Source organism: Diadema antillarum, unplaced genomic scaffold, assembly GCF_040938485.1.
Source record: "Diadema antillarum isolate AM-2024a unplaced genomic scaffold, OU_Dant_1.0 seq00000817_RagTag, whole genome shotgun sequence".
In the NCBI taxonomy this organism is placed as follows: domain Eukaryota; kingdom Metazoa; phylum Echinodermata; class Echinoidea; order Diadematoida; family Diadematidae; genus Diadema; species Diadema antillarum.
This window is the reverse complement of record NW_027271695.1, coordinates 604,469-630,843: the sequence shown is the minus strand read 5'-3', so window position 1 is coordinate 630,843 and position 26,375 is coordinate 604,469. Positions and strand designations below refer to the sequence as shown.

At 40.0% G+C, this 26,375-nt stretch overlaps 1 protein-coding gene across 1 annotated transcript in view; it reads right to left on the bottom strand.

Moving 5' to 3' along the window:
* The window catches only part of LOC139739765 (uncharacterized), a 119,321-nt gene that overhangs the window by 38,774 nt on the left and 54,172 nt on the right, over window positions 1–26,375 (bottom strand). The window contains exon 8 of the mRNA XM_071650362.1: window positions 12,480–12,545. Coding sequence (XP_071506463.1) covers window positions 12,480–12,545 — 66 coding nt within the window. The remainder of the gene's footprint in view (window positions 1–12,479; window positions 12,546–26,375) is intronic.

Below are 26,375 nucleotides of genomic sequence, written 5' to 3'. Positions count from 1 at the left end.
GCGGTGATGGGGACACTGGACTCCGCTGAATTGTTACCATTCTCCAGTGCGCAGGGAAGAGATTTAATGAGCAAGAAGTGACAACTTAAACATCATTTTTTACAGCTTTTAGGCGTCCATTTACTATCTCCCCACGGATATGACAAATAGCTTCATTTGTGTGTGTGTGCATATTGTCTTTTTTCTCATTTTTTTTTTTTTTTTGGGGGGGGGGGTCTCGCTCTCATCAAAAGAGGTCACTATCCTCCACAGCAGGTCTTCTCTGGTATCAAAGAAAAGGAAAGCACAGGATGAGGAATGAGAACCGACTGCCAGCCCGTGAACCAACCCTCATTCACAGGGTGTCTCATAAAAAAAAAGGACAGATCTAAGAAAAAAAAAAGGCACAACGAGCAACGCTGCATTTCAAGATTTAAAACTCAGTTCTCAGCTGAATGTCATATCGAAAGACAAATTCAAGTGCAAAGCAATCATACTTGATACTTGATCGATCTGTCTATCTATCCTGCAATCTATATATATGTACATTTGCTCAAATAACTCCTAATATGATTGACATTGATTTTATATGAGTTTCATACATAAATACATCATGCATGGGGCTCAGTTGTACACATAAGCATGTGTGCCTTGCAATGTTGAGTAATGTAGTGTCACAAATGTACACACTAGTAGTTATGTACATGTATGATGTACTGTATGCATGGTTGTTTTAATGTGTATGTACACAGGTTGACCAGATTAATGGAGAACATTCTATGTGGTATAGATATAGTACATACAGGCTGACCAGATAAGTGGAGAATTTTCTAGGTGGTATACAATGTAGCTATACAGTACATGCATGTAGCAGGAAATACATTATAGCTCACTCAATCTAGAATGATTTCACCCATTCCAGAAAGTTCTGGGAAGTGCTAACATATTTGGCTGAGTGAGGCACTGTCCCTGTAGCCCAATGTGATTGGTAGTTATTCTTGGCAATGATGTTTTGTACATAGTTAGGCAGTGAGTCATCCAAGTTTCCTGGAACTTAGACTGGCTAGTAGGTTGGAGAGAGTTATAGAATGTGCTAGAAGGGGGTGAATGGATAGTATATAAGCCAGAGAAATTCTGCAGTAGGCAGAGTACCCAACACCTCTGCTCTGAGAGTTACGTCACTTCTGGCTCTGAAGTGACTTGTTATAGTCAGTCCTGTGTTACCTGCTGACCTGTTATGTTTGTGGAGATAAGGCCTGGGAGACATTTTGCCTGCAGATAATTAATTTGCCTTCATTGGGGATAGACACCATCTTTATGTCAATGGACATTGCTACGGAAAAGCTGTGACGGGCTGGATTCCTAGCTGGACAATATTAAGTGAATCATCATTCAACGCATCAACTGGACGTGGTCGTCACAACATTTGGACTCTGAACGTTTTCGCCGTGGATGTATATCGTGGATTTTACCCCGGATTTATACCGTGGACTATCGTAAACTGTGCCTCTGGAGTTACGTCAGAGGAATCATTCATCGGTGCATCGCGGATCATTCGTTTGTGCATCGAGCATCGTATTTGGACATTTCCAGGGATATTGCGTGTAATGCGTACGTAAGTGATCCCATTACTGACTTATATTTATTTCTATTGATCATTATTGTACTGATGTGAAACCGATTACCAGTCTGTACCCACAATATCACTGTTAATAAACCGCCTGAACATCAGTTGATTGTTTCTTTTGTGCGATCATTCTCAGAGTGATTTTGGTCGTAACAAAATTGGGGGCTTGTGTCCGAGAACTGAATTTAAGCCAAAACTTAGAATTTGGAACGTTCCGGAATCCAGAATATTGGTACAGACAAAATACCGGTTGAGTTGGTTGTATAAGTGTATATTGTGTGTAATACATTGTGACAATGTCAATCAGTACAATGGATGTTCAGGCATTTGTTCAGAGGACAGATTTGTCCCTCAGAGATTTGCAAAGGTTACGCAAATGTGATTTGACCGCTGTTGCACAGCATTTGAATATAGATGTTCCACAAGGTGTAAGAAAGGCAGATATTCTTGACTTAGTAGCTGGTCACATGGAGCTCAAAGAAGAAATTCACACTTCAGATCAAGCTCAAATGTCTGATCAAACAAGGCTTGAGCTCGCTAAAATGGAAATGGAAATGAAGAAAGAGAAGATGAGATTAGAAATAGAAAGAGAGAGGGAAAGAGAACAAAGAGAAATGGAAATGAGGAAATTCGAAATGGAGCAGCAAATGAAGTTGCGTAAGATGGAATTGACTCATGCACAGACTGTTGGAAATCGTGAAAGGGCTCCCCCTGAATTTGATTTGGCCAAGAACATTCGATTGGTGCCAAAGTTTGAAGAAAACAGAGTTGATGCATACTTTGTGTCATTTGAGAAGGTGGCTAACAGTTTGAAATGGCCACAGGAATTTTGGCCCATGCTCCTTCAAAGTGTGTTTGTCGGCAAAGCAGCTGATGTGTACTCATCTCTCTCTGAAGAGCAATCACGTGACTATGCTACAGTCAAGAAAGCAGTGTTGAATGCTTATGAGTTGGTGCCAGAGGCATATAGACACAAGTTCAGAAATTCGTACCGCAGACCAGGCCAGACACATGTTGAGTTTGCTCGTGAAAAAGAAATGATGTTTGATAGGTGGTACAGGTCCCTGAAAGTGGATCAGGATTTTGATAACCTACGTGAGGTTGTTCTCTTGGAAGAATTCAAAAAGAGTGTTGCTTTCAGTGTGAGGTCACATTTGGATGATCACAAAGTGACAAATTTGCATAAAGCAGCCTTGATGGCTGATGAGTATGAGCTGACCCACAGAAATGACAACAGACCACCTTTCAGGAATTTCTCTGGAAATAAGAGAGACAAAATTCAGTCGAGCAGTCCAAAGAATGTTGGTTCTGAAAAAGGCACGAGTTCTGAAACTTCATTGGCACCAAAGCCTCAATCTGACAAAGGGTCCAGTACAAGTGCAAATGTCATCAAATGTTTTCACTGTAACAAGACAGGGCATGTAAAGTCACAGTGTTGGAAGTTGCAAAACAAAACAAAGAAGGACTTGGGATTTGTCATGTCAAAAAGTGTCCTACCTGAAAACAGTGTCCCGTTCAGTGAAACACAGGCCATTGAAAGTCAATCTCCCAAATTCAAAGATAGGCTGAAGCAGGTGGATGAGAGCTATCGTAGCTTTTTGTTTGATGGTGAGGTGACCCCATGTACTTCTGGTGAGGCAGGTAAGCCAGTGGTTATCCTGAGGGATACGGGGGCCTCTCAGTCGTTGATGGTGGATGGTGGTATGACTTTTCCACCAGATAGTGCAGTAAATGCAAAAGTCTTGATTCAGACTGTTGATGGCAGTTATATGTCAGTGCCACTGTATAGAGTGGATTTGAAGTGTGACCTAGTATCTGGTCCTGTTACTGTTGGAGTTGTTCCTGAGTTGCCTATGGCAGGCATTGACTTCCTGTTGGGGAATGACTTGGCTGGAGACAAGGTGGTTGCGTCTCCAGTTGTTTCGGATAAACCAGTGGTGGTTGCTGAAACTGAGCAGTTGCAGGAGGAGTTTCCTGGGATATTCCCAGATTGTGTTGTGACTAGGTCTCAGGCTCGTAGAGCTATTCAAGATGATGCGGATTCTGTTGATGTGGAGGAGAATTCCGGTGTTTGGTTGGCAGAAACCTTTTTCAAGGATTTGAATGATGGGGTTGCTGTATTAGGCTCCGAGGCTAACAGTGATGGGCTGTTTAGCAAGTCTTCCTTGGTTGAAGCACAGCAGGCAGACTCTGAGTTGAAAGGCTTGTCTCAGACGGCGTGTTCTGAGGCTGAGGCTGAAAAGGTCCCTGAGTGCTATTATGTCAAAGATGGCATTTTGATGAGGAAGTGGAGACCTCCCCATAGGCCAGCTGATGAGGATTGGACGGTGGTCCGTCAAGTTGTTGTCCCTCCTAGTTACCGCGGTGAGATCTTGAGGATTGCTCACGAGTTACCTGTTGGCGGCCATTTAGGCGTCAGAAAGACAAAGGATCGGATCATGAGGCATTTCTATTGGCCAGGGTTGAATGTGGATGTGGCTGAGTTTTGCAAGACTTGTCACACATGTCAGGTGGCTGGTAAACCACAGCATTCGGTGAAGCCGGCGCCATTGATTCCGATACCTGCGTTTGAAGAACCATTCAGTCGGGTTCTAGTTGACTGTGTTGGACCTTTGCCTAGGACTAGGTCAGGTCATAAGTACCTCTTGACAATCATGGATATGTCTACACGGTTTCCAGAGGCTATCCCATTGCGAAATATCACTGCTAAGACTGTGGTAGATGCTCTAGTGCAGTTTTTCACTAGGTATGGGTTGCCCAAGGAAGTGCAGTCTGACCAAGGGTCAAATTTCATGTCAGGCATATTTCAAGAGGTGATGTATCGTTTGGGTGTGAAGCAGCTGAAGTCGTCAGCTTATCATCCCCAGTCCCAAGGTGCGTTGGAGCGCTACCACCAGACCCTAAAGACAATGATTAGGGCGTTCTGTGAGGAGTATCCCGAGGATTGGGATAAGGGCATCCCTTTCCTACTGTTCGCAACGAGGGACTCCCCAAATGAGTCGACGGGTTTCAGCCCATTTGAGTTGGTGTACGGTCATGAAGTTAGGGGCCCACTGAAGCTCATCAAAGAGAAATTCATGACTGAGGATGATGAGGTCCACCTACTTGACTATGTGTCAAAGTTTCGTGAAAGGCTTTCAAAGGCTTGTGAGGTAGCTAGGGAACACTTGAAAGTGTCACAAGACTCTATGAAGAGAAAGGCAGACAAAAATGCCAAAGCCCGAACTTTCAACCCAGGTGACAAAGTTCTTGTACTGCTGCCCATACAAGGTGAACCACTGAAAGCCAAGTTCAGTGGCCCGTACTATGTCAAAAAGAAACTCAATGATGTGAACTATGTGATCAGTACGCCAGACAGACGAAAAGATCAGAGGGTGTGTCACGTAAACATGCTGAAAGAGTACTATGAGAGAAAGGCTAGTCAGCCGGTAGGTGTAACCCAGGTGGTAGAAGAAGAAGTAGATGAAGAGGGAGAAGCTCAAGATGAGCATGGAAGTGAGCCCTCTAGTGCCAGGTTGTCTAACTCAGAGATGTTAGGGAAAGTAGATGAGGCACTGAACTACCTACCTGAAAATCAGAGGAAAGATGTGACTAGTCTGTTACATGAGTACAAGGAATTGTGTAAAGACAAACCAGGCTGCACCCCTCTGGCTGTACATGATGTTGATGTAGGAGATGCTGACCCTATCAAGCAAAACCCTTACAGACTAAACCCGAGCAAACTGCAAAAAGTAAGGGAAGAGGTTCAATACATGCTAGACAATGACATAATAGAACCGAGTAAAAGCAGTTGGAGCTCCCCAATCGTCATGGTGCCCAAACCGGATGGGTCTCAAAGATTCTGTATAGATTACAGAAAGGTGAATGCCGTGACGAAAACAGACTCTTTCCCCATTCCAAGACTAGAAGATTGCATTGACAGGGTCGGAAATTCTGCATATGTCAGTAAAATAGACCTTCTAAAGGGATACTGGCAAGTGCCCTTGACCGACAAAGCCAGAGAGATTTCTGCCTTTGCTACACCAGATGGCTTGTTCCAGTGCAAAGTAATGCCATTCGGCATGAAAAATGCTCCAGCCACCTTCCAACGGCTGACAAACCAAATCATTGCCGGACTTGACAACTGTGTAGTATACATTGATGACATCCTAGTGTACAGTGACACGTGGGAGGAGCACATTACACACTTGCGGCAACTTTTTGATCGACTCAAGGAGGCCGGATTGGTGATTAATCTGGCAAAGAGTGAATTTGCAAAGGCCAAAGTGGTGTATTTCGGGCATGTAGTCGGTCAGGGACAAGTATTGCCAAGAGAAGCCAAGGTAGAGGCTATACTAGGCTTTCCCATTCCCCAATCCAAGAAGGAGTTGCTCAGATTTCTGGGCATGGCTGGTTTCTACAGGAAATTTGTACCGAATTTCAGCACTGTAGTCACCCCCCTAACAAACCTGCTGAAGGGCAAGGCGAAGTACACGTGGACTGATGAGTGTCAAAGAGCCTTCGAGAAACTAAAGGCAGTCCTTGCTAATGAGCCTGTTTTGGCAGCTCCTGACTTCGCAAAGCCATTCAAGGTGGCAATAGATGCTAGCGATGTAGGAGTGGGAGCGGTTTTGCTCCAAGAAGATGAAGAAGGCACTGAACGACCAGTTAGCTACTTCTCAAAAAAATTGAACGCATACCAGAAGAAGTACTCCACAATTGAGAAGGAGGCTCTCAGTCTCATCCTTGCCCTCCAGCAATACGAAGTGTACTTGACAAATAGCAAAGGGGAGATCACGGTCTATACTGACCACAACCCCTTGGTCTTTTTAGACCGGTTCAAAATGAAGAACAACAGGTTGTTCAGATGGAGCATGATGACGCAGCCATATGCACTCAAAATCAAACATGTGGCAGGCAAAAACAATGTAATTGCCGACGCTCTGTCAAGAGTGTAACATGAAGAGAATTTAAAGGTGAAAAGTTTTCACCGCATATCATTTCCAGTGTATGTGTTAAGCATATTCATTAATGTGTGCAAAACAGTTTGATATGATTGTATAAGCTCCAAGAATCCAAGCAATATCATTGTAAATGGTATCCATGAAAAGAGAACATGGAATGAATACAGCTATCCAAAAGACATGTGATAGTATGTGATTATTGTAGCTTGACTTGGATTTTACCTCACATTCATTGTAAATAATAATGAGAAATTGTGAAGGTAAAAGAAACCCTTGCTACGGCAAGGCTTTCTTTTTCCCATGGGGGATGGTGTCACAAATGTACACACTAGTAGTTATGTACATGTATGATGTACTGTATGCATGGTTGTTTTAATGTGTATGTACACAGGTTGACCAGATTAATGGAGAACATTCTATGTGGTATAGATATAGTACATACAGGCTGACCAGATAAGTGGAGAATTTTCTAGGTGGTATACAATGTAGCTATACAGTACATGCATGTAGCAGGAAATACATTATAGCTCACTCAATCTAGAATGATTTCACCCATTCCAGAAAGTTCTGGGAAGTGCTAACATATTTGGCTGAGTGAGGCACTGTCCCTGTAGCCCAATGTGATTGGTAGTTATTCTTGGCAATGATGTTTTGTACATAGTTAGGCAGTGAGTCATCCAAGTTTCCTGGAACTTAGACTGGCTAGTAGGTTGGAGAGAGTTATAGAATGTGCTAGAAGGGGGTGAATGGATAGTATATAAGCCAGAGAAATTCTGCAGTAGGCAGAGTACCCAACACCTCTGCTCTGAGAGTTACGTCACTTCTGGCTCTGAAGTGACTTGTTATAGTCAGTCCTGTGTTACCTGCTGACCTGTTATGTTTGTGGAGATAAGGCCTGGGAGACATTTTGCCTGCAGATAATTAATTTGCCTTCATTGGGGATAGACACCATCTTTATGTCAATGGACATTGCTACGGAAAAGCTGTGACGGGCTGGATTCCTAGCTGGACAATATTAAGTGAATCATCATTCAACGCATCAACTGGACGTGGTCGTCACAACATTTGGACTCTGAACGTTTTCGCCGTGGATGTATATCGTGGATTTTACCCCGGATTTATACCGTGGACTATCGTAAACTGTGCCTCTGGAGTTACGTCAGAGGAATCATTCATCGGTGCATCGCGGATCATTCGTTTGTGCATCGAGCATCGTATTTGGACATTTCCAGGGATATTGCGTGTAATGCGTACGTAAGTGATCCCATTACTGACTTATATTTATTTCTATTGATCATTATTGTACTGATGTGAAACCGATTACCAGTCTGTACCCACAATATCACTGTTAATAAACCGCCTGAACATCAGTTGATTGTTTCTTTTGTGCGATCATTCTCAGAGTGATTTTGGTCGTAACAGTAGTAACAGTACCCCCTCTAGCAACAGGCAAAATCCTCTGTCCCTCAAATAGGACGCCCCCCCCCCCCCCCCCCAATAAAAAAAAAAAGTTCCATCATATGTGAGAGACACAACTTTTGCATCTAAATATCATACTTCATTCATGGCACAGAGCGGGGTGCAAATATATCGAAGTGGTCCCTTCCCCCCCCCCCCCCCCCACCCCCTTCCACACACATACCCATACCACTAAACAGACCCCTGTGGTTTGGGCCAGGTACATTGTAACTTGCATTGGTTAACAAGCCATATCAACAAGGCAACTTGTGCCATTGAAAATTAAAGAAACTTTCATACTATATAAACACTCAGGAGGAGAGACGGCATTCCACAGTAGTACTGCAATATTGTACATATGCACTGCATACACAATAAGGACATCCTTCAAGTTGTACATTCAAGTGTTCACATGGGCGTGGTCATGTGTGCTATTTCTTATTCCACAGGTCACTTTTAATTTCTGCCAAACTGTAAACCTTCCTAATGGTGTTGTGAATGGGTCGCTGGTGGACCTAACCAACTGACCCACTTGCATGTGAATCGTCATTTGCTCTTTCTCAATCAATTTTTCTCCTGTTTCCATGAGGTGAACAGATATCTTATTGCACATGATTTACACTACCAGAGACTGACAACAATGAGGGTGGTATTGATGCTTATGATGATGATGATAACGATGATGATGATGATGATGATGATGATGATGATGATGATGATGGTAACCATGGCAATGACAACAATGATGATATAGTAATGAGTGAATGGTATATTTGGTAACTTGAGGAGCAACAGATCTGGGTTGTTATGCACCTTTTATAGAATTCTGAAAGTTGATAGAAGCCTTTGGAGTTTTGTTCTTCTGATGAAACACTCTGTACCAGAGGTTATCTCAATTGCTGTCAATGACATTCAGATAACAAAGAGATGAAAAGTAATAGAGGTGTACATAGGTTTATGACCCACGAATCACAATGGGAAGAGGCATGTAGAGAAGGGCATTGGCTCGGCCGAGGACAATGCCAAACTCGCCCATCAAAAAAGCCCCGAACGTCTCTTGCAATCAATGTCTTCAGCAGGGACAATCAGATTAATCACACGTCCCCGCATGTTCAACTTGTCGTTCCGCGATTCACGGGACAGCCGAACAGAAGCCCTTTGTGGCCATTGCAGTGGGCTCCCCTCTCTCTCTCTCTCAGTGTCTCTCACCCCAGCAATGGCCGGCTTTGTCGCACGCTGTTACCCCGTGGCCCTTCTTTTAGACACATGGTGATAAATGTGTGTCAGGTCTGATACAAACGAGGTATTTGGAATGAAAAATGTCGGACAGATGTAAATCTAAATCGGGCTTAGAGGTGCGCCCTCTCTCTCTCTCGTTCTCGCGCCCTCTCTCTCTCTCGTTCTCTCCCCCATCTCAACCTAACTCTCTGCCCTACGAGCTCTGAAAACCTGTAAGCCTCCATAAAGCCTACTGCCTTTGACTGCCGTTGAATGCTTGGATGTCTTTCAGCCAAATCTAGCACAAAAAATTATCCTTAGAGACAATTGTGTGAAGCTCTCATCAATAAACACCAAATAAACATGGATGACGTTCTACTTTTTTTTCTCCCCCTCCCTGTTCCCCTCTCCCCTCCAACTCCCCCCCCCCCTCTTCTTTTCATGCCCTTTTATGACTTGTATCCTATGGAGAGATGGTCTGTAAAACATTGTCAGGCCACACAACAAAGAAAGAAGACAAATGTCGGGAGCATCAAGCTACGTCAATGTTGAGCTAGGAGCGACAGAGAACGAGCTAGAGGTAGGTCAATGTAAGATTGATGAGTGAGGGTGACACAATGGTTCTGGCTTCGCCTCCCAGCACTCTGCGAGGGGAACACGCCACCATGGATCCCAAGGACTGCGTCAGAGGTGCCCTCCCATAACACCAGTTCTGCCTATGGCTCGCCATTTGACCGATAATTCTGAAAAATTTAGCTTATCGCCAAAACACTCGGTTTATCAGTCGATAGACTAAGTTTTTCAAGAGAAGCTCTGTTTATTGTATGAAAAACTAAGTTTATCAATAAACTCTGTTTATCAATCAAGTGAAAAAAACATACAAAGTTTACCGATAAACTTATATTTTTGCTCGAGATACAGAGTTTCTCTCAAAAACTCAGTTTATTAATTGATAAACTGAATTTTTCAGCAATAAACTATCAAAGTATATCAACCGATAAACTAGGTTTTTCTGAATTATTGGGCAAATGGTGCACCATATCTGCCAATCCACTGCCACTTTATTTGCCAGCTTCAGGACTGCGCATTTGCTCACTGTCTCTCTACAGTGAGAACATATTTTGTAACTAGTGGAACGTCTCTGCCAAATTTGGAAGATTTTGAGAGATTCACCCTTAGAGAAGTGAGTGGAATGGAATTTATGAGGCATAGGATTGACCACAATTTGTGATAATCAGCTCCATGGCATCAGCAGAATAAAAGAAAAGAAAAGGAAATTTAAGAGGGGGTGAGATAAGATGAATGTTTCTTATCTCTGTATTAACCCGAGTTTGCACAATAACGGTGAATTGATAAACCACTTTTGGTCTAGTTACCCCCTCTCACCAGAGCAATTGCCCAGAAACATTTACCCCCCATTTATGGAGAGAGAGAGCCACAATTGTACCAGCAGCCTGAGAACAAGCCGTAGTCATCTGAGCACGCAGGGTACCAGTACAGAATGTCACAGTTGGGACATCCCATACAAAAGGGGGAAGAATAGCCAATTATATTAATTTGTCCGCTGACCGGGATCTCGGGAGAGAAAGCGCAGAAGACAGAAACAGACAACAACAACAACAAAAGCAAAAAGTGCGTCATTAAACGCATCCAACAAAAAAATTGTGTTTCACTCCAGGCAAATTGGTCCCAGAGAGATGAGTTGTACACTCTTGCATAAAGAGATGTAGCAGCAGATTGACTTGTATATGCCATGCCAGACATCACCCAGTCTGAATGTACCTCCTCCGTGGGTCATTTTCTTTAGCATGGGTACACTGTATGTATGTTTATCTGTCTGTCTGTCTACATCCTTTTGCATGTGTGTATGTGTCTGTGTCTGTGTCTGTAAGTGTGTTATCTTCTATACAGAAATGAACAATGAATTTATCTACCTTGGAGAGCCTGTCACCAAAATGCTTCTTCGTTCACGATCACCACTCAGTGGAAATAGAAGTTTTGCTTGTGGTTCAGCAGAATCATTGATACTGGACTTCAAACTTCCATAACTTTGTCGATTAATGGCCAATCTTGATGAAGCTTCTACCTTTCAGGTGGTATAAAACTCACTCTATCCACATGAATAACATCAGCTTAAACATGGCATGGTAATTTACTCACACCTTAACTGAATCAGACAGCATTTAGTTGTGATCAGTGACTGATGGCCTGTATGCAGACCTCCCTACCTTTCTGACTGCAAAAATAGGGATGATTTGGCTAAAGAGTAGAAAAGAAAGAGCAGTTCCAATAGAGGGCTTTTTACACTTGTGTTTCTTAACCCCGGACTTTCTCTGACCCAGGACTATCGTTAGTCCCGTACCAATTTTTTCAGCTTTTTACACTCGCCAATTAGTCCCGTACTATCTCTTGTCCGGGGCTAAGGAGAAAACTGACCTTTTTACACTCGTATTTCTTAGCCCCGGACTTTCCAAACCACATGAATATTCATAATTACGCTGTGTACTGTACACGTACACGCACGCACCGGCAGCACTTGATTACCTCGTTTCTGATTGGTCAGTGAGGGTCGGACTTCGTCTCCGTCGCTTAGCCCAGGATTATTTTTTTCGTTCTGTTTACACTCACTTGCTTGGCACCGCAATTGCGGTGCTAGCACCGCAATTGCGGTGCTAGCACCGCAATTGCGGTGCTAACCCCTGCTATTTTGCAGGGCCAGATAGTACCGTACTATCGGTGGGGCTAGCCCACTTTGGCAAAAACAAGTGTAAACAGAAAGTGGGCTAAGGATAGTCCCGTACCAACAGTGGGGCTAAGGCCCCCCCTTAGCCCCACCGTTGGTCCGGGGCTAAGCAAAATTTTACAAGTGTAAAAAGCCCTTAGGAGTGTGTAGTAAAATTATCAAGAAAAATAGGAAACTCCTGCCAGAACAAGAGCTGGAAATGGTCAAATTTCAGATTTGTCTCCTCCAAATTCAGAGTGGTTTGGAGGTTTGCTTTATGTGAGTTCATGTCTATGGTCAATAACAAAATCGAAAGAATTACAATGTCCACACATTTTTACACGAAACAGATGCTGATGAGGCCTGAAAAAGCAAAACGAAATTTTGTTGAAAACACACAGAATATAATATATGCAATAAAGAACAGGAAAGAATTATGGTTACAATCACACATCAAGAAGAGCCAGATGATTTGTATGCATATATTCGAATTTGTACAAACATTCTTTTTTTTTCTAATAAGTCTACTCACCGAGCTAATAAGCATGTGGTCATCATCGTCATGGTGACTTCGGAGGGAGTGGTCAAGGTTTGTTCTCTGTGTGAAGACAACATAAGGAAACAGTTTATTTTTATCATAAAAGAAGACATAAAACACGATATGAACATTCAAACAAAACACAGGACAAACATTCAAACAAAACACAAGAGGTGTTGAGAATCAACCTCACAAGTATATAGGTCTGTTTACTGTATACACCAATATTTTCGCGTACAGATATTTTCGCGAATCATGGTATCAGTGGCATTTTCGCGTGTTGTTAAATTCGCGATTGACGCTAGTAGTAGTAGGGTCTACTGCCAAGCCGGAGAAACACGTTCAACGACTTGCCAACGTACTCGGAACGTTTTCCCATTTGCATTGTGACTTCCAAAACATGACAATAGAAAAGACACAGCTAACTGTTAGTAGAAGATTTATAGAATGAAACAATAATTACAGGAATTTGCAGTGAGACACTCACACACGGCACTCACAAGTGCCTACCAAATGTTGCAACAAATAGATGTAGACTACAAAGTTTCAGAGCTGCATTAGAGCGTGTATAGCGCTAGCGAAAGTTTTACATGCATCCCTAGGCCTCACCCAACAACCACGTCAAGCCGGTGTTTGTTTGCGTAGGGTAACGTAGCACAGAGATCGCAGATTTTGATGCATGTTTATCATCGTACTGCACTTCCAGAATCTGTCGCACTGTACGTACTCGATTTTGTCATCAATTTGTACATAAGGTATGACGGGGTAATATTTTCGCGTGTCTTTAATTTCGCGATCAGTCCAAAGCTCGCGAAATTCGCGAAAATAAAACCCTCGTGAAAATAACAGCGTATACAGTATTTGTCAGGGGTTAACATTCTACCAAATGTATATAGCTCAACAAACACTACATGTACATGTATTTCCCTGCATGATGGTGGCACATGTGTTGGTATACTGGACGACCGAATGCAATACATGCCTTTTGGACTCAATCGTGTGCTTGAATTCTAAAAGTCGGTCAACCTAACCCCCGCCTCAAAAATACTTAGTACCATTTTGAATTCAGAGAGAGCATTGCTTCTAATCTTGGCTTTTAATATTTGTAGGATTTCCTGTATACAGTGAACATTATTGTGCCTTAATCTCTGATGGTAAAATTCAATCCCATTATTTTGCAGTAACACAGTCAATATCACCACAGATCTGCAGTATCAAATATTGCATTTTACATTACTCTGAAAGTGGTCATTTACAAACAGATGTAAACAGGTTTTATCAGTGTGCATAAGGTTTGAGATAAATTTCAGAGATTTCAGGCAATCATGTTCTACTTTTACTTCTACTTCTGGCACCATTTCATGACAGACGTCAAGCCATCACAAATTGGTTGCTGGCTGGGGTTAAGATTTTGTGCAATCACTACACACAACATCATACAATCTGTAAAAAGTTAAACATTGCACAATAAATAGAAAACTTTGGCGCACAAGATTTTTTGTTAAACTCTGAGACTTTACCCAAATACAGTTAATTCTTTTTATAAATGCAGCAAAACAAAAGCCAGATATTAGTCAACAGCTGATGGAAATTGCACCAATTTTAAAGTTAGGTCAGTTAGAAAATTGTTACATTGTCAAAGGTAACACCCTGCCCTCTTGATACATTACATGTATCTTTGTTTCACATATACATGTAATCATTATTTCAGAAAGAAAAGAATTAAACTAAAGTTACCTGTATAATATAATATTCCAAACTCCACACAATAATGGTTGTTATTTTATAAAAACGACTTTTGATAAAAACCAGCCTTTTTTTTTAGCCTTATGACGCTATTCATAGTTACACACACACACAAACACACACACATACACACACACACTCACGCATACACGCACACGCACACATACATGTACACATACACATACACAGAGTAAACCTCATTCACTTGCATCCGTACCGTATGCAATCTCTCGGTCAACTTAATACTGATCACAAAACCGCCTGTCTATCCCATACAATAACAGTCAACTGCTGCAGCTACAATGTACAATGTATTTCACTTCACACAGAAGAATTACATGTATACATTATAAAAGCATTTCTTTTCAGTAGCATAACCAGAACTACATGTATCGGGGTCTCATTTCACAAATGATGTAATGATAGCAATTGTTGCTAGAATGGCAACTTCTTGACAAAACAGCCAATCAGGAAGCAGAAGATTCTTGCCATTATGATAAAACTTGCTGTTGCAGCAAGAGTTGCTACCATAGCAATCCTATGACAGTTGATCCCTGATATCTAAACATTCACGTGCAGAGATTCAGTACAACTCTACATTTCCAGCCACTCACTAAAAAACAGAAAACGAGCAATCCCTGGAAGATCTTAACGCACTAGAGAAGAGAACAGTATCCTGGATGTCTTCTTGCTCATTATTTTACCCAAACCTCATCACTAGCGACATTCATGAAGACGAAAAGAGATCAGGAATTGCTGAAAACAAGGAATCTCCCCGTACAGTTGCCATATTTGCATAATTACAAAACACATAACACACAAAAGCAGAATAAAACAATTTTTTTTCATCACACTGGACTCAGCATGTTGATTAAATACTGACCCAAGTGACCAGAGCTCTTTGACAGAAAGGCCTTACTTGGGCAGAAATTGATTTAGCTGTCAGTTACCATGGCAACACATATGCATCCTACAAAGCAAGTTGTCTTTTTGCTATGGAAGAGCTATCAGTGAACAACATAAACCACTTTTCACAGTAACCCTTTCATTAGACAATGTCAAGAACGTTTGGGTTATGAACGCCATATTCCGCTATCATACACAGTTGGAACTGATTGCACAATGAATACCAAATGTGACTCAACAACAATCCACACACTGAACAAACACAAATTGGATTGCATGGGTCTTCATGTCACAGAGTCTCAAAACAGCTGAATCTTTCCTTATGCATAGTGTACTCACTTTACGCAATCCATCACCAGCATACTCCAGTGTTGACTGTGCACAGTCAAATACACCCGACATGTCATCCGATTCACTACATGATCTTTCGGAAACGTCCGTATACGTGGGCGAAAGACATTCGGGGTCCGAACTGCCAAATCTGCCGAGAACATCATTGGACCTCATGTTCGAATCCACACTGCCTAGCAACTCAGTGCAAGCCATGGCATGCTGCTACAGTGCTCACTCAATGACGCTCATCACAGTATTCTACCTCCCATTACAACGGAATATAAAGGTGTTTGACCAATGTTTTTTTTTTTTCAGATTGCAGATTACGACAAAAACTGACCACAGCTTTGCTACACTGCACCATGACAGGTTTACTCTCCATACAAAAGCCTTATCTCCATCTCTGTTCTTGCTATCTCACCGGCCAAAGCAACATGTGACATTGGATACTTTAATGAGTGTTGCCAACTTATCATGAGGGTGTAAAAGAGAGCTACGTTCCAGGTCAGCAACGAGATATCCCCGTCTGTCCGACAGAACTGGCGAGAAATAAAGTGGGACTGCATATCGAGTGTTCAAAAACTAGGTGCTGTTATGGTTGGAAGACTAGAAACTAGACAGTTCCTATCCGTCTGCTCAAAATTTGATTCAAAACTCATGTAGATTGGACTTCAAAGGCTAAAACAAAGGGAAGAACTGTGTCAAAATGAGCCACATTAGGTAACACAGCTATCAAGGACCCGTTATCTTTCGTAATATGCATGTATGAGGCAGACTACGGATAGTTGGGGGTAGACGTGGAAATGTGGCGATACTGGTACCCTTGAGATATCATGCCTGTATGACCTTGCAATGTGATAAGTTACGACCACAAACACACACTTCCTGACATGGTCAGTTCCAATCTTCTACATGCCAATGCTATCAAAATATTTTGCTTTCATGTTTGTTTGTTTTTACCTTTTCTCTTCTTCTCTTTCCACATTTTCCTTTCTGCTTTGCCCTGTCCATCATGGGTGGTTGGTGTTTTACACCTAACCCCTAAAAGCTGTAATTGATGCTTGGACAGTGAATGAACATTTTTGTGTGTGTTTTATGGACTTCACCTCTATGACGGTAGGGAGAGCCATTGCACACAATCACACACAGACGCCGACACACACAAAAAATAAAACACATACACATATACATACATACATACACGCACGTACACATATACATACGTACACATATACATACATACACACACACATACAAACATACACACATACATATAGTTGGTCATTGACATCAATCATCAAATTCACTGTTCAATAGACATCAAAGCAGGAGTCTAGTGACCAGTATTTTTTTTTTTTCAAAACAGGTTGTCACGATGTCAACAAGCTTGCTTTTAAGAAGGTTCCATCTTATTTCTCTATAGCATTCTTTTACTTTGATCAAAACTGATACATCGACCACCATGCTCTCTGTTAGTATATTTTTTTTCCTTGTATATCCAAACTGGACATTATGTATCATTAGATTTTGTTATACTTCATGTATTTTCTATCATGAAGTACGAAATTTAATTGAAATTGAAATGATCAGTTCATGGTGGAAAGCTTTGAATATTTTTTGCATGGTGATCATACCACAGAGTGCTACACTCCATGTTTTCCAGTGGGAAACAGAAACAGTCAAAAATATTGTAAATGTCTGTTACTTTTCTCAATACTATTACATAGGAATTTGCACTTGTATTGGCCCAAGACTTTTCTCATTTGCTTCAACTTTTGAATTGGCTTTGAACTGGTTTTAAATCTGTGATTTGGGTTTAGGGGAAAAACACAGAAAGAAGAAGCTGAAAAAAAAAGGATTGAAGCAACAGATATGCTTATTTCTATGCCTGTGTAAAGAAGGGTTCAATTTCTTCAGAAGTATTAATGCCAAACCATAGTTTTCGGAAGGGCTTAAAATTCATCTTCCATCATTTAGAATTTCATTTGTTTGCATTACATCAAAAGGGTTTACCAAGAAACTTTTCTGGCTAACACCATTTGCCAGGACATTCACTTGTTTTGGAGTATTTTGAGAGAAAGGTGTAAAATAATTTTGATCGTAGTACACAACATTTATCCCTGAAGCACACTCCCGATTTAGTCGTGGGTAGGTATAACGTTACGTGAAGATCGATCATGCCCTAGCAAATCATATTTTTCAACAAGCTGCATGCAATTTCATCTAGCATGGAAGATCGGTAGAATTTGCTGTGGCCTGATTTGTCGATTATAAATAATCGATAATGAAAAATTATGAAAAATTATGTAGCAACCATGATCACATGCTGTTAGCTCTGAGATTGAGGTACTTCCTGCAAATGGGCTAATATTTTGCATTTTTGTTGTCACCCAACTAAAAATGTGTTACTGTAAAGGTGGATATTTTCGCGCGAGTAATTTTTCACGCTCGGCCGGGCAAGATGGATTTCGGGTGTTTTCAATTCCGCGGGAATCAGGACATTTACTACTGGAACAAATGGCATGCAAAAATGTTCGCGTGCTTTTATTTTTGCGCTAGCGTCTGGTTGCGCAAAATGCGCAAATTTCCACACCACGAAAATTTCCACTTTTACGGTATTACAGCATTATTTCACACATTTCTCATGCATTGTATGTGAACATTATGGTGCAAAAAAAACAGCAGTTCTGCAGGTACATGTATATGAGAACTTTTGTTTTCTCTTTAAACTTTTCCAGGCCTCTTATATATATCTCTTCCTACAGTGTAGCATCAGAGCCAATTCACTTCCAATTGTGGGTCAATGGTGCTCAACTGCTCACTAAGCTAGTCAGCATCCATATCTGAAATGTCTATGTGTATCAATTGGCCTTTCTTCTTCTTCTTCTTCTTCTTCTTCTTCTTCTTCTCTTCTTCTTCTCAAATGTGATGGTTGCTTTCTCTCTCTCTCTCCTTCTCACTCTCCCAATTTTTTTTTTCTCTCTCTCCACAAACTACCTGCACATTTGCTTCGTTCACCTGCAAAATAATACAACATGGCTGGCATATCCACACAATAGCCAGTAGTCTGAAAGATAGTCCCACATTTACTTGAAATACAACACACAAATATTGAGGACAGGGACATATAAATCTCCAATCCAAACCACACAGAAACAAATATTTCACTCAAGATTCCTATTAATTAAAATCGGTTTTGGACTTCTTAGTAGCGGTGATGTTGGTACACACGCACACTGACAAAATGGATATTCCATAACTTTACACTACTGAAAATAACAAAAACATATAAAAAAAAGCCAAAAAAATCAAATCATTTTGTTTCCACTTGTAATACATTGATAATTAGACTACTTCCCTATAATGTATCCCCCCCCCTGCCCAAACCAACAACAACAACAAACAACAACAAAAAAATCCATAGGTTTAATCAATACACACCTACAATTGTATGTGCACATATCGTTTGGGCATACATGTACAATTGTACGTACTGTAAAACCAGAAATGTTCGTGTTCATTTTAATTTCACAAATTTTGCAAGAGCAAAGATTTGCAAAATCGAAATACATTGTACACGCTTAAGTTTCTGTCTATACTACATGCAATGAATGCCAGTTCATGGCAATGAATGCCAGTTCATGGCAATTCACAAAATTTTCATGCTACAAAAAAAGCCGTTGGCTCCGATCATGAAAATTTAATGCCGAAAAAATTTCTTGCTTTACAAATATGTAGCCAATATAAGCATAGAGATTATGATATACTATAACTTAAGACTTCTATCTGCTGGTGATGAGAGGTAATAACTCTCATGATTATCTATTTATATTTTTAAGATGTTTTTTCCATTCTTTCAAAAATTTTAAAGACTTGTCTTTACATATTTCTTTTTACTTTTTCCATTCTTTCAATAATTCTACAGCTAATTCCTTCCATTTCACTACACTCATTCACTCATTTCAATACACTTTATCAAAACTTTTCCCTTTGAATACATTCTCCATCAACAAGATGAATGAAGTATAAATGTACAAAAGCATCATTTTGTCTTGATATCTACTTGTTATGAAGTACATGTGAATGTTTCATTTAGTATTCTTTTTTTTTTAAATATCTAATATTTTCATTTATCACACCATGCATCATCTTCGGAACATGTAACTGTAGGAGAGATGTGGATAAAGTTGTCCACTTACTTCAAAATGGGGAAAAAAAATCTGTTTTAAAAGCTCATAGAAATCTATCACATATTGAGAAAAGCTCAAAGAAACTATTCACCAGTCTGAAAGTAATATATGCACAAAAGTATTGAAATAAAACATAATACCAGAATATATGGTGACAGATATAGAATACTTTTCCTGGAAAGGATTCTACGGAAGTGAATTTCAAGATTTAAAAAAAAAAAATCCACTTATAAAGAACTTGATAATGTCTGTTAAAAAAATCATAAAGTCACATGTTAGAAGCAATTTCTGTAGCAGCTAAAAGAAAGTATTAGTGATAATATCAGTAATAAAACCCGTATTCAATCATCGTTTCAAAGCCTGTAATGGGAGAGCTTGTGTTGGAGGATGAAAAGGAAACTATCGTACGATTCGCTTTTGACATCCATTCTTCCCTCCTGACATTGTCATGGCGACGGAAGTGGAGTTCTTCTTTAAAAAGGGGGATAAAGAGAAAAATCTTGTGCCATCATCCATGCTGCAAACTAGAGGGGCATGTCTGAAATAAAAGGGTGCTGAGGATATTTCATGGGTGCATTCACCTGTGAGTGGGTAAGGAGGTATCCATTTTTCTGGCTGAATAAATTGGAATTGGTTAATTTAGGCACTTAAGCTTCTTGGATACTTGTGCCAAGGTTCATCCTTACTGGATGTATTGTATTTTAATAATCCAAGGGCAACCAATCTTTTGCCAGTCACAGGAAGCAGAAGACCAACAACAATAACAATGGCAATAAATGATCTTCACTGAAAAAGATGGGGTGAGGTTTGATGGAATAATGTGCAAAAGAAAATGATACAAAATAACAGTTCATTTAAACCCGAGAGAATGAGTTTTAACGTGAAGGAAAATATTTTTGGTCGCGAAGATAAAAAAATATACCCGCAATAATTGAAGAGTTGTTTCTCCTAAATCTAACCTTGAAGATTTCACTTCATGATCACAAAACATGCAATGTTGTAAAGACAAATTGTGTAATTACACACGGGAAAAAAAAGGATCTATATGAAGATTTCATATTCAACAGGAAATTTGCTGCAGTTTCTTTCAAAACAAGCTGCAAAAGAATCTTAAAAATTCAACTTTGTTTTAAAGTGGATAAACTTGGTAGAAAAAAAATATTCATATCAGAATTAATATATTATGAATTCCATTAATGACTAACAAATTGAAGTAGTAGCCAGTGGACGCAATGCATGATAAGCCAAATGTGTGACAAAAATAAATGCTTGAATCATAAATTGTCCAAGAATGGTTTCTGTCACAACCTACAAAAAAAAAAAAAAAAAGATGTACAGAGCCCAACAATTGATCTGTATGACAATTCCCTTATCGCAAAATTAAGATTGAACTTCCATACAATCTTGGGATGGTACATAAATACCTCCTTTCAAAATAAAATATATCATCCTGTCACTATTCAATGTGGTATATATGCAGTGTATGTATGAAGCTATTGTATTGTTTGTTCATTTGATGGGTTCTGAGGCTTAGAGTTCAGGGAAATAGAGAATATAGTGGCAACTTCATCTCTGTATGTGTTGGCTGAATGAAAGTATCATGATCTGCTACACTCTGTCATTGCTGTTCATGGGTTGTTGTTGTTGTTGGTTTTTTTTTTTTGGGGGGGGGGGGATGAGAACTTCTGATCCTGATGGTTCAGATGGCAGAGCAAAGGCAAGTTGTCTACTTTTTCCAACACCAATTTTGATTCGGAGAAGTCTCGCCCCACATCAAAGCGTTGCCCGAGTGTCAGAGATTGAGTTTCGACAGCTCTCTTGCACTTTAAAGAAGAGAGTGGGGTGGTGGTGATTTGGGGGTGGGGGTGGGGAAGGGGGGGGGGGGGGGGAGGAACAAATGGTACCATCTCCCTGACACTTTCAGGGGAAAAAAAAACAGGAATCCTAAGAACACAATTTGCACCAGATTGTCCTGTCAGCTGCATGAATTTTCATCGAACTGCAAGAACACATAAACCAACTCTTTTTTTAAAGACCATATGCATACAACACCATGTTTCACAATAACATGATAGACACATCCTTTTACAATCCACAGAAAGCCTTACTGAGACTGATCACCCTTTATCCACCACACAAATTCAAATGGATGTCTGCACTGCAAATGTGTTGTGTACACACTTGAAATTAGCCAGATGAAATTGGCATTTCATCTGTGCTTGTTGTCCTGGTAAAACCACACAAGCAGCTGAGCAAAGTTAGAGCAGGCTTACACAAATGAAGAAGCTGTATTGTTAACATTCATGTTTTTGTACCTCTTACAAAGCCACCTGTCACACGCTTTGTTGCTACAGACATAAGATGCAATATGTGGGACTAACAAAAAGTTTATAAAAGGGGAAAATGACCAATATGTTGCGAAGATTAAATTCACCAGGGATGATTTTGTGCATTGCACACTTTCAAGATATGCATGTCAAAAAAGAAAAAAAGATCATACTTGCACAATGATGCAGTTTTCACAGTAACCCGTCAAAAATCATTCCCTTCAACTGGCTAAGAAATAACAGTTTTTTATTACGCAAAGATGTAATCTGACACAAATTCAGATGGATTACAAACGGCAAGACACACGGATCGCTGGCAACACCTGGGCACAGATTGCTGGATTCAAAGGATAAGGACACAACAAAACCAGTCTCGTTGCCATGGCAACCCCGCAGGAGACGATATAAGACCAATGCATCCATGTTCCAACACGGTTTTGACGGTGTGATCACACTGCATGATGTATGCAAGAGATGCCCAAGGTCTCACCCTCATCTTTCCATAGAAACACCGGATGGAATCAAAGTTATCGCTTGCCTTCATAGCTTTAACCCACATGACACCTCACGTGGTAATCGCATCCCACGCAGCACCAGTACAGTCAAACACGCACTTTCTAAAGTGAGCATATTCCAAAAAGAAATCTGAATTCATTGACTCTTAAATGCCAATCTCTCAATTTTTGCGAACAGCACACTCATAACGATATTACTTAATATTCTATTGAGAGTCAGTGGCAAATAGATTTACACCTGCACCTATCAAGTCCTCTTAAAGGTACTTTTGTTGCTGAAATTATCCCCCATCCCTACCAAATTGGCAACTCCAAATTTTACTGTGTATCCTGAATTGGAAAAAGACTGCACAAAACTGCCTTCAATTCATGAAATCTGCATCAACTTATGAGTTGTCAATCGAAGTATCGATTATAAATTTAGCAATTCAGAGCCTTTTGACATTCTGCAAAGATTCTGTGATTTAAAAACAATGCTATACGACCACAAAAAGAGCTCAGATGAATGAGATGTTTTTATTTATTATCTTATTGAATACCAAAAAAAGAAAGAATGGTTAACAATTATAATAGAAAAAGGTACTGCATTTTTGTGACTTAAAGGGTTAGCATGTGAAGATCCAAATATTTATATTTAAAAAAATATATATATCTCCTTAGGACAGAAAGAGATCATCATCAATGTGCCATATTTCTTCTGCTTTTTTTCTCTCTCTATCAACAATGCAAAAAGAGTGCATTATACTGGATATTTGAAGGGAAACTTTGTCAAGGGACTCAGCAAGATGTGGCTGGTTTCTCCTTTTATTTTCTTTCTTTTTTTGTGCTTGGTCTTTCTAACAATAATACTAATCAAGCATGTAATCTTGCCTGTGGGGAGTAACAGTACAAGAAACATTTACAAGATTAGATCTGGAAGAGAAGCCCCTTATGATAATTAAAGATATACCTGCTCCACATAATGCCACCTGGGCCCTGTTTCATAAAGTTGTTCGTAAAGTTACGAACGACTTACGAGCGACTGGTGATCAGTTCTTGTGGTGAATTATTGAAATTCTAGTAAGTATAGCACATCGCAACTGATCACATGTCGCTCGTAAGTTTACGAACAGCTCAGCTTTATGAAACACCCCCCTGTTCCCTTGGATTTGACTAGCAAGTTTACTGTGAATTACTGTTAGAGTTACACATGTATGTGTAATTACTATGTCTTCAATACCTACTGTAAACTCAGTTTGACAAAATTGCTCACATGTGTGTTTTCAAGCAAAGTGCACGCAGTGGGTATTGTAAAGCCATGTACTAAGGAGTATAGTGCATCAAATATCCTACACTGTACATACATGTATTTTCCTCACATACAGTGTATGAAGACCAGAAATAAATTACATCTCTCAGCAAAACCAACAGATTTACACCTTTCGGATTCCTTCATACTGACGGGGCAAGACGAAAATTGAAGGCTTTTCACATTAACATTTCTCCTGGTATGTTACTATCTACTGCTGATTTCACCACAACTTCTCAGAAGTAAGCAGCATGTCATTAATGAATACAAACAATGTTTGCAACAATTTTGTCTCAAGCATACATGCAACACATTTAGACAAAGAACTTACAAACCTACACACACATGCAAAATATCAGTGCTCTCTTCACAGTGAAATTCTCTGCGACATTTTCCTCTTCTTTTTTTTTTTTTTTTTTGCATTCAATTCAGCATCTACAGACAGTAGATTTGACAGAAAACCATGGACAATTGCGTTAGACCTTGAATCTCCTGCACATACAATGCACAAAATCAAGACAAAGGACTATTCATTTCTCCCCCCCCCCCCCCCCCTGACAACCATGGAACCACTAAAATAATCACATTTTCTCTTTTTTTTTCACATTTCCACGACTGATCTGCTAAGTAGTGAATCAAAAAGTGTCAAAGGATATCTGGTGCAAATTCCTGGGACTGCTGAAGATTTTGCTGCGCATCCAACACTGAAAAATAACTACACCCGGATTCTATATACACACTGTCTCTGTGGCAGTTTGGGGATCAACTCAACAAATGCATGCCTGGCATAGCAACATCACTCCAACAGTTCAACTCTTCCATTATTGAAGAAAAATCTCTGAGTGAGATTTGAAGCCATGCAAAAACTTTTCTTACAGTCACGTGCAGGACGCTTATGTAAAAATGTGTGACAGTTGTTTTGACGTCTATATATACACCCTATTTGTCATGGGGAAAACATACCTAATTTGTCATGGTAAATACATGTACCCTACGTGTACATTGTCCTTCACAATACAAATGTGCATGTTGATGTGCCATTTGAGACTTCATCTTGATCTTTTATAATGTTAACCCATTGAGGACAAGTCCCGGGTATACTCGGGCAAGTGTCTATGGGAAATGCGTGTTGTAGCAAAATCAAACCGTCCTCAATGGGTTAATTTTCAATAACTCTTATGGAAAAAAAAAAATATGGAAAGGCCTGGAAGCCGTACAGTAGTCTAATTCTGCGATAATCATTGCATGTATGTGCATCAACATTTTCAATATCTCACATTCTTTCATTTCACAAGCAATCCTCTTTGCAACACTTGTATATCATCTTCTCTGGCAGCAATCCCAAATACTTTCATGTCTTTAAATAACATGAAAGAAGAAGAAGGAAACAAAATATTGGTCCAAAACGAGGCCCAGTATAAGTCTGGTATCCTTGCAAAGTGTTTGTTTCATAGCACAGATCTCCCTAAATTGGTATTGTGTTGTTGTTGCTGTTGTTGTTGCTGTTGTTGTTGTCAAAATGTTTGTTTCATAACTCAGATCTCCCTAAATTTGTATTATGTTGTTGTTGCTATTGTTGTTGTTGTCGTCAAAATGTTTGTTTCATAGCACAAATCTCCCTAAATTGGTATTGTGTTGTTGCTGCTGTTGTTGTCAAAATGTTTGTTTCATAGCACAAATCTCCCTAAATTGGTATTGTGTTGTTGTTGCTGTTGTTGTTATCAAAATGTTTATTTCATAGCACAGATCTCCCTAAATTTGTATTGCGTTGTTGTTGCTGTTGCTGCTGCTGCTGCTGCTGCTGTTGCCGTTGTTGTTGTTGTTGTTGTTGTTGCGGTTGTTGTTGTTGTTGTTGTTGTTGTTGTTGTTGTTGTTGTCGTCGTTGTTGTTGTTGTTGTTGTTGATGATGTTGTTGTTGATAGTGGTGGTGGTGGTGGTGTGTGTGTGTGTGCGTGTGTCTTTTTTTTTCATGAATCCAGGTTCAGAGACCCTAGGGATTGACTGTCTTTACTCTAAAACAAGGACAAAACATCAGAGAATAACCATGTAAATGGGCAGGCATCTGAAAATTAAACAAGCAAAAAAAAAAAAAAAAAAAAAAAAAAAATTATGAGGAAAATCTGAATCTGGTTTGCATGGTCATTATCTTCTCAACCCATCTGATATCTGCCAACCTATCCCAGGAGAGCCATGTATAGCATGCCACCATTTAGGATGCATTTGGAAGAGATCACACTCTGGTGCTCTCATTTTTTTTTTCTCTCTCTCTCTCTTTCTCTTTCTTTTTTACTTGACCTAAAAAAAACATCAACAAATACAATAAACTGATGATGCGGGGAGGTGAAGACAAAGATATCCTATTCGTTTCAAGCTCACCACTATCGTAGCTGATACTGATGATGCAATTTTTAGGTGTGAAAGTCTTCTACAATTTCACCACACAATCACTATTTGGCTGTAACTTTTTTTTTTCCTTTATCTCTCTATCTCTCTCACACACATACACACACACATACACACACACATTCATATCTACTCTTTCATGATGGTTTTCTTTTCTGTCACCAAATTTCTGTCACAGGTGA